The 20,494-nt window shown below is 37.4% G+C and overlaps 1 protein-coding gene across 2 annotated transcripts in view; it reads left to right on the plus strand.

Annotated features, from left to right (window-relative positions):
* Positions 1-2,003: 2,003 nt before the first annotated feature.
* The window catches only part of LHPP (phospholysine phosphohistidine inorganic pyrophosphate phosphatase), a 120,305-nt gene continuing 101,814 nt past the window's right edge, over positions 2,004-20,494 (plus strand). For both annotated transcript variants that reach the window (XM_070945570.1, XM_070945571.1), the window contains exons 1-2: positions 2,004-2,137; positions 19,778-19,965. In XM_070945570.1, coding sequence (XP_070801671.1) covers positions 2,010-2,137; positions 19,778-19,965 — 316 coding nt within the window. In that variant the 5' untranslated portion in view covers positions 2,004-2,009. The remainder of the gene's footprint in view (positions 2,138-19,777; positions 19,966-20,494) is intronic.

Raw genomic sequence — 20,494 nt, forward strand, 5'->3', positions numbered from 1 at the left:
TATGATTAATGGCTTAAGATTTTTATGATTAAATAAATCATTGTTAATTATTGCTTAGCATGATACATAACCTAATCAGCATGGTACTTGTACCTATGTGGGCTTGCAATATTGCAAAATCAAAGACCATACAAAATTGCCAAAATGTCACCCATCTAAGAGTGACATTGTATCATGATGTCATTGCCCATATGTGATTTGGGGTTTATTGCAGATGTTGTAAGAAACAGATATAAAGTTACCGACATTTAAGACAGGACAGGTTGAGAAAGTGTATTTTCTCACCTTTGCTAGCCCAGCAGGTAAGACAGAACAGTTAGTTGGACCAGCTATGGATCAGTCTTACATTAGGCACAAACTGGGTTTGCACATTACACAAGCCATACTGTCACTGTAAAGCATGTCTATGGAGATTCTCAGTCATCCAGGTAATGTTTGTCACAAAGGTGCTTTTTTAAAAGGTAACTGGGTTTTTTTCCCCCTCTTTAAAGACATTTTGCTTCTCATCCAAGAAGTTTCTTCAGTTCTGAAGCTTCTTGGATGAGAAGAAAAACATCTTCAAGCAAGCAAGCAAGCAAGCAAAAAAAAAAAAAAAAGTCTGGTTGCTTTTTGAAAAAGCACTTTTGTAAACACTATATTAAAAGTGGTTTAAACCTAACATATTTGAGTCCAGTCATCATGGCTTACTCAAAAAACCATGATTATGGCAAACTGTGGTTTAGCACAGTTTGACCCTAAAGCTATTATTTTCTATTGGTTGACTTGGAGTGAGGTTCTTTCTTGTTCTTTGCCCCCAATAGTATCACGTCCTGGCCATTATGGCTAGTAAGTAGTGCCTCGGCTTCACTTCCAGTCCATTTGCTGAAAGTCTATAAAGATTCTCAGTCATCCAGGTCATGGTTGTCTCAAAGGTGCTTTTTCAGGAGGCAACTGGACTTTCTTGTTTTTTCTTCTGAAGACGTTTCACTTCTCATCCAAGAAGCTTCTTCAGCTCTGACAGGATAGTGTGGAATGGAAGGATTTATATTCCTTGCAGACAGATGAGGACCAGATTGTTGGGGGCAATATGCTATTTAGTATACTGTCTTTGGTGTAAGCCGCCCAGAGTCCTCGGAGAGTGGGCGGCATAGAAATACAAATAATAAAATAAATAAATAATAAAAAATAAAATGATCATTTGCATACTTTTAGAGGGCACTTTTGAAGCACTTGGACCTTTATCTGTGTCCTCAGGGTCACCTGAGTAGTGCTCCTGATTCCTGTAGTCCCCAATTTTTCTCTGGAAATCCATTCCTATTTCCACACCATCCTCTAAAAGGATGCAAGTGACCAGCTGTCTGCAAGGAATATAAATCCTTCCATTCTCCACTATCCTGTCAGAGCTGAAGAAGCTTCTTGGATGAGAAGCGAAACGTCTTCAAAAGAAAAAAACAAGAAAGTCCAGTTGCCGCCTGAAAAAGCGCCTTTGGGACAATCCATTTACTGGTTTGTTTCTGCTTCTCTTCGGCCGAAGGGGCGCCGGAGGAGCCCAGAGAAGGCAGCCGTGCCGCCACCGTGCCGCCTAAGGAAGTCGGAGGGCTTCGGCTCGCTTGCTATCAGCCGCTCAAAGGCGAACGCCCGACGGGATGAGGCTGTTGCAGCAGCGGTGCCCAAGTGGGGGAGAGGAGCATCTCCAGGGCTCAGAAAGAGGAGACCTGAGCTGTCCGGAGAAGCGAAGATGGATATCTCCCCAAAAATCGCATTGCCGACTTTCCTCCACAGAACCCGGGGTGCCGATCGACCGATCGACCCTTCATTTCACTTCGCCCGGCGTAGGACTGCCATTACAACACACTACAGTAAGTTCCGCCGGCATTGCAACCTGAGGAGCCGCCCGGCTTGAGCTACAACTACATTTCTCAGGAGCCTTCGCAGCCAGGAAGAACGGGCGGGGCCCCGGGTTCGGGGCGGGGCAGATGCGTCTCGGCAAGCAGAGGCTCTAGCTAACCCGTGGGCGGGGCTTATCCGGTATGGCTGATGGGGGTGCAGTCTTAGCGGGCGCAGAAGGAGTCCTATTAGATATTAGCGGGGTGCTTTATGACAGCGGAGGCGACGGAGGCGGAGTCCCCATTTCGGGATCTAGGGAAGCGGTAAAAAAGTAAGTGGGAGGCCTGCAAGAAATTGGCTGCGAGGCATTTTGTGGTGCAAAAACAACAACAACAACCAACCCTTCCTTCCCGCTATTGACCGAGCAGGTCCTGCTGGTGGTACCTCTCTCTGCCGGCTTGGGAGAAGTCAAGAAAGGGCGCGTGTGTGGTTTGTACAACCCATACCACCAATTGCAGATGCCGATCCGTTGCTATAATTCAGTAAACCACGGTTTATTGTGGCTCACTTCAAGCCACTCGCGTTAGATTCGCATACTGCGCCAAACTGCACCGTGGACTCCAAACCACATATGGAGATTCTCAATCATCCAGGTCATGGTTGTCCCAAAGGTGCTTTTTTTTTCAAGAGACGAACTGGACTTTCTGGGTTTTTGTTTTTTTTGGGGGGAAGATGTTTTCGCTTCTTATCTAAGAAGTTTCTTTGACTACTTCTTGGATGAGCTGAAGAAGCTTCTTGGATCAGAAGCGAAAGGTGTTCAAAGCAAAACCAGAAAGCCTAGTTTCCTCTTGAAAAAAAGGACCTTTGGGACACATGTGAGGATGGTTTACATTAAACCTAGTCTTCTCCATAGTGTGCTGTGGGAATACAGTTTTTTTTAAATCCTCTGCAATTAAGCCTTTCTTGTGGTAGTTGATACTTTGACACAGTGACAGTTAACACTGATTTTATGGAGTGCTTTTATTAATCCGATGTATATCCTGATGCAAGCAAAACAGATTCCTTGGTAGCTCACTGTAACAAGCAAAACATCGTAATACCCCTCCCTCTTCAATAAATGATAATTACATTTTTTTAAAAATTAGTGTGGAATCCTGCACATGCTGATTTGGGAATACCTCCAGTTTCTTTCACTGGGAACGTACTTTGCTCTGATCAAATAAAATATTTTTGTGCTACTTGGCAATGAAGTTATAAGTTACAGATAATGCAGTTACAGGTAGTCCTTGACTTACGACCACAATTGAGACCAAAATTTCTGTTGTTAAGTGAGTTTTGTCCCATTTTACGATCTTTACTTGCCACAGTTGTTAAGTGAATCACTGGAGTTGATAAGTTAATAACTCGGTTGTTAAATGAATCGGGCTTCTCCATTTACTTTGCTTGTCAGGAGGTCGCAAAAGTGGTTCACATGATCCTGGGACAGAGCAATGGTCATAAGTATGAATCAGTTGCCCAAGCATCTGAATTTTGATCACATGATCATGGGGATCCTACTAAGGTGGTAACTGTGAAAAATGGTCATACTTTTTTTCAGTGCCATTGTAACTTTTGAATGGTCACTAAATGAATTGTTGTAATTTGAGGACTACCTGTATTAAAATGCTAATATTCTTTTAGATAATGGATTATAGCTAAAGGAAAGTTCTGTGTGTGCGCATCTCTCCCTGATGTTTTTTTAAGATAAATTATTTTCTGCTATATGCCAAAGCATATACCACAGAAGTAGCAACACCTACAAGATTAATCTTAAATTTAAGGATGGCATTATTGTTGCCCTCCATATGGATACTGCAGGATCTTCTGATTGGCAATTTGTGCCCATTTACACAGCGGGACTTGGTTTTGAGTAAATAGCAAGCTGGGAAAGAATTTGGGGAAGAGCTTTTTCTGGCCAGATTCTGTCCATTTTAAAACTTGATTTTTCTTTTCTGTTTTGCCTCCCTTACTACATCTAATTTGATCCTGCCCTGATCAAATGCAGAGTGATTATACTGACAGATAAATTGAGTCCTGACCCCTTTACACATTTCTTTTCCAACATCTGATAGGTTGGAAAGAGCAACACTCATATCCTGGTTTTTCTTTTGCTTTTTTATACAGTAGCTGCTTTTACTTAATTAAGTTGATGCCCTCTGGATATATTGGCTAAAACTTTAGTCCTAAAAGAATGCTGCCTAATGGTTACAGAAGCCATGTTGGGATGGCTGTCCATATGACAATATATTGTCTCTCCCCTCCCCCCTTCATGTTATTATCCAGGAATGGAGTACTGACTTTTTTTTAACAAGAGAAACACAATATATTCCTGTTTTAACACTAAAATGAAAAGACTGCTGGATACTCATGAATTATATCAAGAACAATTATGTTTTTATTATTTGTTTATATAGAGTATAATCAGTGTACTCTGCTAATACTGGACTAATGTTAGACGTTATCTAAACCAAATCGATTATTTTAAGCACTGTAAGAGTTTTTAGGAGTCTTTTTATTCACATATTTTTTTAATTTTGTTTTTTCTTCCCTTTCCCTTCATATTCCTATCACCCATCTCCTCCCACTTACGACTGTATGACTGTAATCTTGTTGCTGGTATCCTTACGATTTATAGTGACTGTTTCCTAATATGATTTGATTGCTTATTTGTTCCCTATGACTATCATTAAGTGTTGTACCTTATTATTCTTGACGAATGTATCTTTTCTTTTATGTACACTGAGAGCGTATGCACCAAGACAAATTCCTTGTGTGTCCAGTCACACTTGGCCAATAAAGAATTCTATTCTATTCTATATTTTGGATACAAGATATTGCTTGTTGTTTGTGCTAATTGTACTACATTTTATAAGTACAGATACTAAAATATTAAGTCATACTTTACAGATAAAAAGCAAAGTAATGTAAGTTATGTTGATTCAAATGTTAATAGGTTAGAGTCTTTGGGTTAAATGCAAGATGTTGAAATTCTGAAAATTAGCTGATCCTAATTATTTCGGATTTATATGTAATAAATAATTTGGCCTATACCCTTATTTGACCCAAGAAGAATACATGCTATTGCATCTTTAGAATCTGATTTGACATGCTAACTAATCATTAACTTCTTGTCCCAGGAAGTTAAATCAGGACACAGTAAAATTCTTATGGACTAAATCTGCATTGGTAGAATTGGAGCTGACATTTACTTAAAGCCATCTCAATATTTTTCCAATTATCTTGGAGATTCTGATAGTTTAAATAGGAAAATATGAATATCAGAATTGCTAATAGAGTTTGTTTAGCCAGAACAAACAAAACAAACATTGGGAAGTTTTGTTAACATCTCTCTTGAATTTATGTCTAGTTTATTTTGTTAAAAATGCCTAGTATCAGCATTTTACTGTCTTTCCACTGAAAGCATCACTGTTAATAGCTTTGTATCAAAAAGTGTGTGTTGAGATCTGTAACAGCCATATATATTATAAATATATGATAGCAGAAGTTTGATTTCCCCCCCTTCTGCTTCATAAAAAGCTGTTTTTATTAAAAGAGCCACATAAAAGAAAAATCTTCCAGTAAGTGCATTGTAAATTAAAATGTATAATTGGCATATTATTCAGTAGTAGCTTGTTCATCTGCTTAAAACTCATTATATAAAACATATTTTTATTAGGAAAACCTATGACTAAAAGCATTCCTTTCTTACTTTTTCTGCTTGCTTTGTGTTCAAATAAACTTCCATGGAAGTCTTTTCCTTCTTCCTAGCATCATTCCTGCACTATGGCAGGGTCCGCTTTAAGCTTCACTTAGTGGAAGTAAGCTCCACTAAACCTCTTGGGACATGGATAAGAAAGTGCTCTTAAAAATCAGATTAAAGTAAATTTGTAAGCAACTGCAAAAATGTAGTGATTTATGCTGGAAAGCGAGATCAGAGTGGGAGTCGAAATAAGGCCTTTCTCTTTATAATTGATTACAAAAGAAATAATCTTTTTAATATGCACTTATTGTTTTTGATAGAATGCATGCAGTTGTAAGAATAACCAGAGTCAGTTGCTGAATTTTTAGTAGTAAATTTGATGATGGGTAGATCTTCAGCTTAAATGTCATGAATGTAATACTTTGCTGGCAAACACATATTGACTTATTTGAGGGACAGGCCTGTTTAAATTAAAAGGGCTTTCTTTTTGTTTGATACTAACAAAGGTGTGTCATTTCCCTCATTGTTTTAATACCTTCCAAAGTAGGTAACGTAAAAATAAATTTCAGTATCTAAATTGCTACAGGACATCTTTATTTTTTTCTTTGGAACATATATTGATTGTGTTAGCTTTCAATAATTTGTTATGAAGTGTGACCACACTCTCTGTCTGCTCTGACTGCTCTTATTAGCAGTCACAAGAATCCTAGCAAGACTCTTTAGTTGAAAACCTCGATTCAATCAGCCATAGCATCTCCTCTGTTCTGTGCCATTATTGCTCTGATTGGTTTACACAGCCTCAAGATGAAGTAAGCGATTTGCTTTTTATGTTGGAACCAGTGAGGAGTTGCCCACTTGCAATACAGAAGGTGGTTAAAGAGCAATAAAAATACCCTGCTTCAGACTTGTTATTTGCATTTACAGCTGTGTGCTGATAGCATACCTATTAGCATATACATTTGAAAAGCCCACAGCAGTTAGACATTTACAACATCCTGTTGTTTGACCCTCATATGGCATCTGTTGGCACAATTTTCAACAGGACTCTTTAGAAGGGGAACGGAAATCTAGAGCACCATGACACGGTAGAGCAGCTGGATGGTCAGGTTAGAATAAGATGCCTGCAGAGTTTTACAAGGGCAGGATTGCAAAAAGAAGTAGCCCAATTGCAATTGTAAAACAATTTAAACATTTGGGATAGGGAAAAGGGGAGAAATAACCTCATGGAGAAGATATGGATAGTCTTGGAAACCGCTTTATAAAGATATTCCTGTAAGTGGAAGGGTTGGAAATAGTAGACATGTTAAAAAACTTTGTTAACTTGCTTTGTTATAATATTCCCTATTTACATGTGTTTACATTGCCAATTTCCAAGCATTTTAGTTTCCAAACTGTAAGACCCTATTAGGGATGAAGCCTATTTTTTCCTGCTAACCCAAGTGTTTAACTTGTGCTAGGAAGTATAACAAATTCAGTCAAATACACGGCAGAAATATATGTATTAAAGGAAGAAAAGAAAAACCAAAGCAGGGGATTAGTCAAGATAGTAATGCATTTCAAGATAAAAAGTAGCCTTCAGTATTCTTTTTAAATATTTTCCTATTTTAGAAAGAACAGTAGAATTATGGTTATGGAGAATTCAATAATAATGGTAATTTATTTGAATACATTTGACCATTTGGTAACATACCTTGCTGGGGTATCTCATTATGGTTACTTAGGGTATGTATGTAACACAAAAGTTTGAATATCAAAATTATCAGACATGTTAGTAATCTCTAGGTTTAACTACTACAGTGGCTTTGTAGATAGCAAACTGCTATTGTTTATAGTTGGCAAACCACAGTTTGTATAGAATGTGCATGCTAGTTTGGTTTTTGGGATAACACAACAGGGCCATTCCACACATATATTAAGAGTGTGTGTGTAATTATATAAGCTGCCAGTTAGTTTGTAGATAATAAAAATATAGGTGAATAGATTCAATGGATAAAAATAACATTAAATTTACTTAAGGTTATTTAAGGACAGCCAATTTATCACTGCTTACATACTAAATCAAGGCAGCATAAAAGAGGTGGTTTTATTTGCTGTTGATTTGATTGGCAGTACATTTTTGATGATTTTTAGTAAATAATTTTATTCTATAAAATTTATTATTAGATGTACGGTACTATAAAGTGTCTTAAGGCTTCTGGAAATTGGCAATTTAAATATTCACCAAATAAATGTTGCCACTTCATGTTTTTCTAAATGGAATCCATTACTGCTTACTTTCAGTCTAACTAGACATTTTTGTTATATCTTAATTGAAATAGATAAAGAACTACTGGTAAAAATGGAAATATTTTTTTTTTTTTGGTCAAGGAAGTTAACCAAATAAACTTGGAAGGTTTAAATAAATAACACAGCAAAACAAAATAATAATTACAATATCAAGTCCTTATTTACTTTATTCATTGTCAGTTACTAGATAAATGATAAGTATCATTGAACGATAGCCTTGGTATTCTAACAATTTTTGCCTGAGAATTTCCTGTGGATGAATCTTGTTGTGGAGTCTCATAAAATGGCACTGTTTTCCCAATCAAGCAGTTATGTATGATCTTTTATTTAAAATGCATCACAGTAATTGTCAATTACACCTGCCAAGAGAGTCATCTCAGTTCTTCCACAATTGGGATAGACTTAATCATACTGATTTGTGCTTTGTTGTTCTTGCAGTAATTGGTAAATTAGCCATTAGCTCTTGGGTACAAAAACATATCTCAGAGTTATGGCTGCATTATAATCAATCAAGCTATCCCTGTAATATTACTATATTATTTTTTTTAACTATGCATCAGCTCCCTGTCCTTTTCTTACTATAAATTTAGCATGGTTTGAATGTGGTTGAGCATATAATTTTAATCTGGTTACTTGTATCCTGTCATCATATATGCATATAAAATTATTTTCCCTTGTTGAGTTAATAGAAAAACGAGGATCAGTATTGTGTAATTCTGCCTTGCCTGTTCAGATACTTGTCCCCAACATCAGGAACTTTGCATGCTACAAGGCCTTCCATAGAAATTAGTGGTTTCAGAGAGCTGTGTCAGCACACCTTAATTTTCATAATTTTAAGAATTGTTTCTAAATACTTATACTTACATCTGAGAACAGCCTTAGTAGCATAGTACATTCATCATGCAAACAGTTCCTTGAGGGATTGTTGAAATTTGGGTAAGACTTCAAGTAGAGTTAATACTGAATTACAGGCAGATATTAGTGGTGAACCAGGAAGAAGCAGTGTCATAATGTAGGAACTTAGCACTCACCCCTTTCCTAGAAGAATGAAATATTTTAGGAAATATTAAAAAGGCAGAATATATTTCCCTGAATGAGAAATGGAGAAACATGTTTTAAAGACAAAGCAGCACCCACCTTCCTGCCTCCCCCTCTTTTGTCAATGGGCCAGAGGCAGAAACCCAATCCTTTGTCAAAGGACCATCATCTCCAACACATTAGGACCCACGTAGCAACAGAAACTAACACAATGGGACCCAACTAGCAACAGAAACTCACCACATGGTACCTGGGAAAATTACATCAGCCAGCAAGGCTAGCTAAGACCCCCACCCCCTGGGGGTGACAACCAATTGGGATACTCTTTCGGGGCCCCAGGAAGTTCAAAGCCAGAGAGGGCATAAAACCCAGGGACTCGCAGCATCTCTGCCCTTTTCTATTCAGGAACTCAAACCATGTGATCCTCTCCACCATTAAACCATCTTTCCAAGCAGTCTCCATGTTTCCAGTGTCTTTTTCCCTACTTGGATCTGAAGCCAGAAGGATATTTCTTCTTACAGTAGGAAATCTGCCTTGGGGCTCACATATCAGAAGAACTAGGAAGATTGTGTAGTTCAGATAAAATCTTGGCACAATGATAACTCTTAGAAGTAGTCCAAATGCTATCTTGGACAGGTGAGATTCACATCAGAATCTGACAGTACTCTGAGAAAAGCTAGATATTTTTAATACCGGACAGATGTTTCATGCTATACTTCAAATCATCATTTGGAGACTACAAATAGAAGATCAGGGTTGGGTTCTCAATAGCTTCTGATGGGGGAAATATGATCCTTTTCTACATAAAATTAATAAAGACTACCGGATATGACTACAGGATCATGGTTCCAATTCTGTGTTCAGGGAACAACAGACAATTAGTAATTGCTATATTTACTGAAAGATATCTATGCTTCTCCTGAAAATATTCTCTTTAAAACTGGAGGGCGAGAGGTCGCATGTTCCCATCTTACATTTGCTGGCAATATGGTAATTCTATTCTTCGCTTTGGGGAAGAGGATTGTCTTCAAGGTTATTTTCTTTTCATTTAGCAATGATATGAATGGGAATTGGAAAGGAGCAGGGTTTTTTTGGTACATACTTAAAACAGTGGAGCAAATTAACTCAAAATTGGGCTTGCACTACAGGAATTTGTGAATAAGCTATGCCAACTTTGACACAGAAAGAATGACACTATGAGCAATTTAGATTTTGATCAATGTCTCTCTTAATTTGACATCTTTGTGTTGGGTCTTTTTTAAAACCCCTGTAGATTCTTTTGGGTTGAATTTTGCTAGTAGTGTTAGAAGAAATATCCTTCTGGGTTCAGCTCCAAGTGGGGAAAAAGACACTGGAAACATGGAGACTGCTTGGAAAGATGGTTTAATGGTGGACAGGATCACATGGTTTGAGTCGCCAAACAGAAAAGGGCCAAGATGTAGCGAGTCCCTGGGTTTGGGCGAGTCCCTCTCTGGCTTTGAACTTCCTGGGGCCCCAAAAGAGTGTCCTGATTGGTTGTCAGACTCCCAGGGGGTGGGGGTCTTAGCTAGCCTTGCTGGCTGATGTAATCTTCCCAGGTACCATGTGATGAGTTTCTGTTGCTAGATGGGTCCTATTGTGTTGCAGATGATGGTCCATTGACAAAGATGGGAGGGAATTGAGTTTCTGCTTCTGGCCCATTGACAAAGGGTGAGGGGGGCACAAGAAGGTGGGAGCTGCTTCGTCTTTAAAACATGCTTCTCCATTTCTCATCCAGGGAAACATAATATTCTAACTTTTTAATATTTCCTAAAATATTTCATTCTTCTAGGAAAGGGATGGGTGCTAACTTCCTACAGTAGTTTTCTCAGTTTCTAATGTATATATAGATGGTGTTTCATGTTACTGTAATGTGCTTTGCATTACAGTATTATGTTTACTGTTTTTATTAAAAAGGCAAGTGCATAACTCAGGCACGAGAATCAGTTTAGTGTAGTGGTGAAGGCACCAGGCCTTGAAACCAAGAGACTGTGAGTTCTAGTCTAGCCTTAGGCACGAGGCCAGCAAGGTAACCTTAAGCCAGTCACTGTCTCTCAGCCCTGGGAAATAGGCAATGGCAAACCACATCTGAAATTTTGTCAAGAAAACTGAAAGGATTTGTCCAGGCAGTCACCAGAAGTCAAGATTGACCTGCAGACAATACATCCATATATACCCAATTTATAATTTATGGTGATTTGGGCATGGCACGTGCTCGATTTGATTCTGTCTTGCATTTCAGGAGTTAAATTATGCCAATTATATCATATATCTCTCTCTCTCTCTCCCTCTCTCTCTCTCTTTTTGTTAACAATAGAAACTGGTGGCACAAAATTGGTGGTTGCCAAAGCCAAGGAATTTAGGTGAACCATTCTACCACTCTATTCCAGTGAAAAAAAACTTCAGTAACAATTATATACCCTAAACACAAGTTACAGAAAACAATGTCTCTTAATGCCATGATCCTTAGCTATAATTTCCTGATATTTTAGAGCATCAAAATAACTTAAAGGAATGTCTCAGACTACAAAGACCATGCTGCAGGTCTCAGTTATTCTTTGAAAATTTTTGAGATTTGATCTCCAGAGGGATGCTATTCGAGAGAATGGGGCAGTGACTGAAAAGGCCTTACTGTCTGGTTCCTGCAGAGGACACTTCCTTGGGATCAGTATCCGGAGAGAGCGCCTTGTTCCAGTTCTTGGCAGAGAACCCCTGGGAATAGATGATCTTGAAGACACTCATATCCTAATCCCTGAAGGACTTTAAAGAAGACAATCCTTGAAGTACACCCAAAAGCAAACTGGTGATATTATTGTTCCAAAAGGAATAAACACAGAAAACCTTCATCATAGATTCTTTAATTGTGGTAATCTCTGGATTTAAAAGAACTACAGATGATTGAATCTTTCTCTTATTTTTTCTTGGAAGGCATTAGCTAAGTGATGATTAAAATGGGGCAAAGAATTGCTTCCTTTCTGTTAGTCCCTAGTTAATTGTTTACCAACAGATGCTCTTTATATACAAAGTGTAATAATGATTTCACAGTGGAAGTGTTGTATTGAATTCAACTGGCTTTTATAGATTATAATTAGGGACTTCAAAGGCAAACAGTTAACAATCCATCAGTATGAAACAAAGGCCAGTGTAATACGATTACTGGATTATATTATCCATAAAAATGTGATTAAGATAGCTCATAATAGTAGTAAATGACGAATTCATTTCCTGGGCTGCTCACACAAAATAATAGCTCAGCTGTCAAGGTTCATAGAGAAAAATAAGGAAAGACTTTCTGAGTTGTATGACTGCAAAAATAAGCTTTTTCATAAAATGTACACCTACTGTAAATCCTCATAACTATGCTGGACATTAAAAGATCAAGGGACTAGTTGGTGATCTTTTCATCATTATTCACAGATAATAAGCCCTAATAAAACTAGGCAACTGGGCAAATATTTTCATGCTTTAAATTAGAATAATAGGATCAAAGGAACAAGTTGTGTATCCTTGTCAAAATTCATCTGTGAATTTTCCAGTTGCCACAGGCTACACTTGTTAATATAAACTACTTGTAGAATTAGTTTCTACCGCATGCTGTAATTGGCTCCTTCCTAAGAGGGTAGTTGATTATTTTTTGTTTCTGAACAACCATGCTGGATGTTTAGATGTCAGCTTTGCATAAAAGCTCCGGACGGCTCCTGATTTCCGCTCCTTCCATCAGGACCTGAAGACTTGGCTGTTCAAGCAAATAGGCTGACTCTGATTCTGGGTTTTATTATTTATTAGTTAATTTGGTTTAAAATGGGATTTTGTTGTACATGTTTTTAACTTTTGTTGGCTGCCCTGAGTCCTTCTGGAGAAGGGCGGCATATAAATACATGAAATAAATAAATAAAATAAATAAGCATGAAAATCTAGAATATAATATCTAAAATATATTAATTTTCATCGTTAATATTTCCGTTGGCTAGTGTTTGGGTCTACTTTAGTAACAAATACACACTTTAAATCAAGGGTGCACACATTATTTTGGGCTAATGGTTACCCGGGAAAGCTGTGCAATCTCATAATCATGAGACTAGGACAAAACAAAATTTGATTTAATTTCATTAAAATGTAATTAAAAATCAAATGAATTATGGTGTTAATATAATTGTGCCCCCATGTATTTAATTTTTCCCTTCTGTCACCAATTATACATTGGTAATTGGGAAATAATTGCCAATCTAATAACTACAATTTGGTGACCACTTTAGAAGGCATTCAGAGAGCCTATAAGGCCTTAAAAACCAGAAATACTGGTCCAGATTAAAGGCCTAATTAGTCTGACATCCTTTCTTATTATACTAACCAGCCAGTTTCCAAGGCAGGGATTGTGAAAGTATTATTTCTTTCTTATTATAATACAAGTAGTCCTCAATTTACGACCATACTTGAGCCCAAAATTTCTATTGCTGAGATATTTGTTAAATGAATTTTGTCCTGTTTTATGACCTTTATGATATATGTTAAGTGAATCACTTAACTATTATTAAGTTAGTGACATGGTTGTTAACTGAATCTAGTTTCCCCATTCACTTTGCTTGTCAGAAGGTGCTTGTCTCATGACCGTGGGGAATGCTGCAACCGTCATCAGTGTGAAAAATGGTCATAAGTCACTTTTTTCAGTGCTGTTGTAACTTTGAATGGTCACTAAGCGTTGTAAATTGAGGACTACCTGTACTATATACTTTCATTAGATTACTGTTGTCGGATTCCTTTCTTTCATTGCGGTGGTGGAAAGTTGGTGATAATGATGTTGCAGGCATTATGCAATGATGAAAGCATGTCCTCCCCCCCTTTTCAGTTGCTCCAGATCTCACCAGTTCATGAGATTTTAGCATTATTATCCTGGAAAATCTCTCCCCAGATGCTGAACGTTTGTACAGTTTCGGCAATCTTATTAAAGTTAAAAATTAAAAAATTGGGACCTGCACAGATGCCACTTCAGAATGTCATGGACATAATGGGAATTAGAATCAGCCTCTTGAGCTTGGAACTCTCATTCCACTGATCTCCAAATGTATTTCACTTCCATCTGATTTTCTCCTATGTGGCTGGCTGAAGAGTTATTGCACATGAACACAAGACTTGTTACTACAAGAGAAACATCTACCTCTAGCAGAGTATTATACTCCCTGACATATTTGTTTTTACCTGGCAGGATTTTTCTGTTTTCATGGCAGCAATTCATGCTATTTGCTTATTTTGTTTAGATCTACTTTTAAACAAGCAGATTTAGTAAATACATAAATAACAATTCCAACACGGAGGTACAAGAAAGATTTGAAGCATAAAACTGTATAAAATTATAAGGGAGGTAAAATAATAAAATATCAGAAACATGGCCATAATAGAATGTGAAACATCTCCTGAAGCTGCAGCAGAAATTCAACTGAAAAAAAAAAGCATTTTCAGCTGGTGTAAGAGCAAAATGGCCAAATCAAATATGGTTGGTTTCATTTGCATGAAACCAACCATATGAAAATGATATGAAATGACATGAAAATGATAAATAAGTTATTTGTTTATATTGTCACGGCTATATCCAAACTTTGGCTTCTCTTTTTCTGGCTACTTTTGTAAATGTGTGTGTTGTGTAGTCACATCATTCTAGAGGGACTTAGTCTCAGATGATGACTGCAAAGTCAAGATTAATACATAAAAATTGGGTTGGGGGAAGAGAGAGAGGAGAGAGAGAATGGGTCTTTCAGCTTAACATTTTGTGGGTTAATTTCCCAATTTATATGGAATTAGTGGCTTAGGCCTGGAGTACTTGCAGGACCATCTTCTGCCTTCCTCCCACCGTCCCGTGCGCTCCCACAGAGCAGGCCTCCTCAGGGTGCCGTCGGCCAAACAGTGTCGACTGGCGGCCCCCAGGGGGAGAGCATTCTCTGTCGGAGCACCGATCCTCTGGAATGATTTGCCCACCGAGCTCAGGATAGCCCCGGACCTCCTCTCCTTTTGCCGTGAACTGAAGACGTGGCTCTTCCGTCAAATAACTTGATCTGCTAGGGGTTGCACAAACTAATAATTTTAAATATGGTTTTTAAGGGGTTTTTAACTTATTTTGTTATTTTGTGATTTGCATTATTGATTGTTGTTGTAAGCCGCCCTGAGTCCTTCGGGAGAATGGCAGCATATAAATCGCAAAATTAATTAAATAAATAATAAATAAATAAATCCTGAATCACTCAAAAATTCTGATAATTGAAGAATGTACTTTTTAAATTTGCTACACTTTTTTAAAAAACTAATAAGATCTCCTGGTAGGTTAAAACTTCAGAAAATATTTCTATAAACTTATATTGTACACCATGCTATATTGCACTGTGTAGTAATTATTACTACTACAGTTTGCCTCCAGCTCAAGCCTGGAAAGCTAGTGGATTGGGTTTCCATTTCTATATTAAAGGAGGGTATCCGCACAACTGTCATGGATTCCTAAGTGCTGGGTTTCTCTGAATGTCTGTCACATGCAAGCTAGTAGCATATGAGGGGGAATATTGGACTTTGAGTAATGCATATGCACGTAGGATAACATTTTTTAAAACAAGCAAATAAATGGAAAGTGGAGATAGTGAGATTTCTTTTTACCAAAAGTACCTCTCTATTTGAAAATCTGCTTCCTAATCCCAGTATCTTATTCTGAGTTCTTTAGGGAAAAGGTAGATTATCAAGAAGGAAATGGAAATGTCTCTGTTCAGAGAGTAAACGGAGAGAAAGCAAAACATTTGCAAGCAACATTGAAAACAATAAATAAAGCTATTGCAAATTGCTCATTTTTTCCCCAAGCATAATTTTCACCAGCAAGAGGAGCCCCAGTTTTGATTTCCTTAATATTTTGGGATGGGCGTGAAGGAGATGTATGAAAATATTTTAAATTTCAGCGAGGAGCTGTCTCTGATGTTATACCAGTTCTTTGAACTGACCTTTACCTCATTCTGACAGAACAGGACAAGAATCTGAGTGACAGTGTCCCACAATGCAATTACTGTGCGTCAGATGAGCTGGTCCCTTACAAATCACCTCGAACTTTACACATCTGCTGGCTGTCAGCATCTGCCAGGTTCATTCACCCGAAAATAATGAAAAAAACCTCTCATTATTGTGCCATAACAGGTAAAGTGTTAGGACAATTATTGGACATCCTCTGTGACCTTGTACAGTCTTAGCCAACTGCCCTTGCCAACGTTTTTTTGGGGTCAGTTTGTGGGCATGTTAAATATGAACCCTGTTCTTGCCCTCTCATGCTGCATGACATAAAGGTTGTGACAAAAATTGGCAGATGGGAAAGAGAGATAGCAAAGGATCATGTTAAAGCACTGCTGCTTTCTAAATTGCTGCTATTGCTCCTTTGCCAAAGCAGGATAAAAAGATTCAGACTTAACAGCTAAGGTGAATTTATTTGGAAATTTGAAGACTGAACATCGGAGCTTGTGTTCATATTAGCATGCCAAATTGTGTTTATTTCATTTGCCTTTATTTCCCTGTGGCTGAACAAATACTAAGCCATGTTTTGTATTGCCATAATTTGCTTAAATAAGCAACAGTTGGCTACTTTCATAACACATGAAGGATAAAACGTGTATGCACTGAAGGTAAGTTCACTAAATAGACTAAAAAAACCAATGATAGATTATCAAGATATGTGACCTAGCCTATGCACGTCTTTGGTCTTAATAGCAACAGTAATAGCACTTAGACTTATATACCACTTCATAATGCTTTACAGCATTCTCTAAGGGGTTTACAGAGTCAGCATATTGCCCCCAACAATCTGGGTCTTCATTTTACAGACCTCGGGAGGATGGAAAGCTGAGTCAACCTTGAACCGATCAGGATCAAACTCCTGGCTGTGGGCAGTGTCAGTGTTCAATACTACATTCTAACCATTTCACCACCATGGTGCAATACTGCATTCTAACCATTTCACCACCATGGCTCAACTAAAACAATAACAGGAAGGAGTATCCTTATAACGGATGCTGTTGATTGAGTCCTGGATGGCTTTTTCGTCAGTTCATTCCTAGTTTTGCAAACAATTAAAAAGGGGCAAGAGGTCATGAATAATACAGAACAGTCTGAGATGAAAAAGTATATTGAAAGCTTAAGTATGCATGTAAAAATAGTAATAAGAACTTGAACAGACTATATGTGAACTAAAGGTTCGGAGCAGGGGTAAAATCTACTTACCTTCCCCACTGATTTGGAAGTGCGCGCACTGCACACAATTTTGGATCCTCTGCGCATGCACAAAGTCTTCTGCGCATGCTCAGAGGGTAAAAAACAGTTACTTCCTGGTTAAAACCAGGAAGTAATGATGTCCGGGGGGGTGGAGCCTCCACCGGTTCTCTGAACCACCTGCCACCACGTCCCTACCGGTTCTCCTGAACCGGTATGAACCGGTAGCATTTCACTCTTACTCTTCTTATCTGATATAAAACTTCACTCTAGGGCAGTACCATCTCCTCTTCTCCCAGAAGGGGCAAGGCAATCACAGGCAGCATTAATTAGTTATACAGAATGATGGTCCTCATTTTGAATTGGGAAAACATTATTTAATTTATTTGGATTGTATTTTAACTTCCCAGGGAGCTTATGGACCAATGTAGTTCACCATGTCTTCTGAGAATGGGAGTTTTCTACCTGAGACAGCAAATTATCAGGGTAATTCAACCAGTAGAGATATACCATCTGAGAAGATTAGATTTGGCCCAAGTTTCTTTGTGCTCACTTAAGTTGAGCCGAGGTGGCACAGTGGTTAGACTGCAGTACTGCAGCTACTTCAGCTGACTGCTACTTCAGCAGATCAGCGGATCAAATCTCACCGGCTCAAGGTTGACTCAGCCTTCCATCCTTCCCAGGTGGATAAAATGAGGACCCAGATTGTTGGGGGCAATATGCTATTTAGTATACTGTCTTTGGTGTAAGCTGCCCAAAGTCCTCGGAGAGTGGGCGGCATAGAAATATGACTAATAAATAAATAAATAAATAAGTTTAACAAATAATCAAGTGGTTCATAGACTCCAGGCAAAATTTCACATAAAGTATTTTTTTTCAATATATGAAAACATAACTTGTTTTTTATGTGAGGTTTATGAAGTACTTTGAACTGTATATAATTCCACTTAGCATCTTTGTTTTGTTTGTGAGTATGTGTGAGGCTGGGCATGTATGTGTATGTTGATTGTGCTTATATTCCAGTTTACACTATATTTGGAATAACAGATGTGAAGTCCTGTCATCTTAACTGTTGCTCCAATTGTTCATTGTTCTGAGAAGGTCACATCATAATTCATTAACAATAATTATTCCCTGGGTACACGTTATCCTTCTTTATTCAATTGCTTCATTAGCTCATGACTAATTCTCACATTCATTGCTCCAATCAGTGAAGATATATTTATAATTTACAAGTGGATGCTATTAGTTATAATATATTAACTGCCTAATTTAAAATAGAATAGCTATCTTTATGAAGGGCAATTAACCACTAACTGTAATTGATAATTCACATACCTGTGATTAGGAAAGACAAATAATACAAAAAGAAGGAATCTGGAGATGACATGTTTCAGTATTTTAAATGACCATCAACTGTTTTTCTACTGTGGAGCTACATTTTTAAAGACGTACTTGTGGAGGGTTGATTTGAAAAGTATCACAGAGAATATAAAATCATAATAACCATATAAATATGGTTTAATGTATATTTTGATTTATTTGATAGAGTGTATATCATTTTCTTACTGCAGTGCTTTTTTGAAACAGGTCCCTACGGTAGTAGCACAAATATATATTTAAAATTATTTTAAAGAAATAAGACAGGAATAGTATCCAGATGTATTAGACCAGGGGTGTCAAACTCGTGGCCCACGGGCCAGATACGTCACACACAGGCCACACCCACCCCCATTTTAGCGAAGGGGGGAAAGTTGTTATATGTCACGTGATGACTCCATGGCGACATGAGTTTGACACCCCTAACCATAACGTCTATAATCTATATCATTGGATAAATCCAGCTTTGATGAAGGGAGTTATGGTCGAAAGCATTTGGTGGGAACTGGATAGTCTTACTTTGAAATGCAAATTAAATTAAATTAAATAGGATATGTATTCTGATTTCCATTTTTGTCTCATGCCTTCAACTACCAAGTTCTTTTAGGATTACTGTTGCCTAAATTGCATCTGTGTGTATAAATATATGGCAAACTGGAAGGAGTTCCTAAACTGAAGATGGACAGCATCTGGGATTTACATATCTGGCAATATGATACTGTCCTGGAAAACAGAATGCTGCCTTACAGTATGTGCAGCAATTTCAGTAATACAGAAAAGAATGTACATATTTGCACATTATTCTGAGGGGGGCGATTCCATTATAAGTACTTGAGGCAGAGCAGAATAAAATGAAATTCAAAAAGGAAATGAATTACAAATGGTAATGTTTGAATTGGAATCTTCAAACTGTAAAGATATTAAAATACTTAATTTATTAGAAAAAAAAACAAGTAAATGGAATTAATGAGGTTGCTTTTGTTGTTAAAATTTGACATCTCACGATTTAAGCGGCATTATTAATCATAGTGTTTGTACTGAAACACATTTTTTCTTGAATTCTAACTATTGGTGACAGACAACCAGCATATATTGTATTATAAATATACTAATCTTGTGTTATAATTATAAAACATAAATGTAAATTACTCATGGTATTGTGATTTACATTTCATTTAATTCTTTTTAACATGTACTTATAACTATAAGCTTTGACAGAAATATTCATTTAAATCCTACATTCTGTATAACTAATTAGTTTAATAATATACCATTTAACTGTCACAGGATCAAGGCATCTGGTCTAAAGCTGCAGTTTTGTACTAATGAAACTCAAGCTACGCGGGACAAATTTGTAAAAAAGTTGCAGCATTTGGGTTTTGACATCGCGGTAAATGAAGTCACTGCTCCGGCACCTGCAGTATGTCGAATTCTGAAGGAGCGCAATCTGAGGCCTCATCTTCTTGTGCATGATGGTTTGCTAATATTTAAATTTTTGCATATAAAGTGGACTGCAATTAAGTAATTTCAACGTAATATAGGTTCATTTTAGATGTGTGTAATTCAGGAATGAAACTGTTAGATTCACAGACTAAATTAGTTTTAGATTAATGATTAGATTAAGACATCTGGAAGTCAAAACAAAACAAAAATCCCAAACTAATAATGAAAGTAAGCAGATGAGGTGGTAACTGGATAATATAAAGGCCCAATTAGGATGAACATCTCATCTTTCATAATCCATGTTTTCTGAAGTCATAAAGCTGAGTATGGGGTGAACGTTCCTACCTCCCATCCTTGCCAACCTTTCATTGGAAGATCTTGGCATATATTCCAATTTCTTGGTTTGTTAATTTAACTGAACTACATAATCTGCATTTGGATGTAATGTCTTCTAATATCTTCATGAATGAGCTGGCATAGGATAAGAGTAAAATTGCTTATCTGACCATAGTATTTTCACACCAAAACTGGTACACAGCATAAACAATCTACTGCCATATC

The sequence above is a fragment of the Pituophis catenifer genome, unplaced genomic scaffold (assembly GCF_029215685.1).
Source record: "Pituophis catenifer annectens isolate HBS135680 unplaced genomic scaffold, rPitCat1.0.hap2 SCAF_6, whole genome shotgun sequence".
Classification (NCBI taxonomy): domain Eukaryota; kingdom Metazoa; phylum Chordata; class Lepidosauria; order Squamata; family Colubridae; genus Pituophis; species Pituophis catenifer.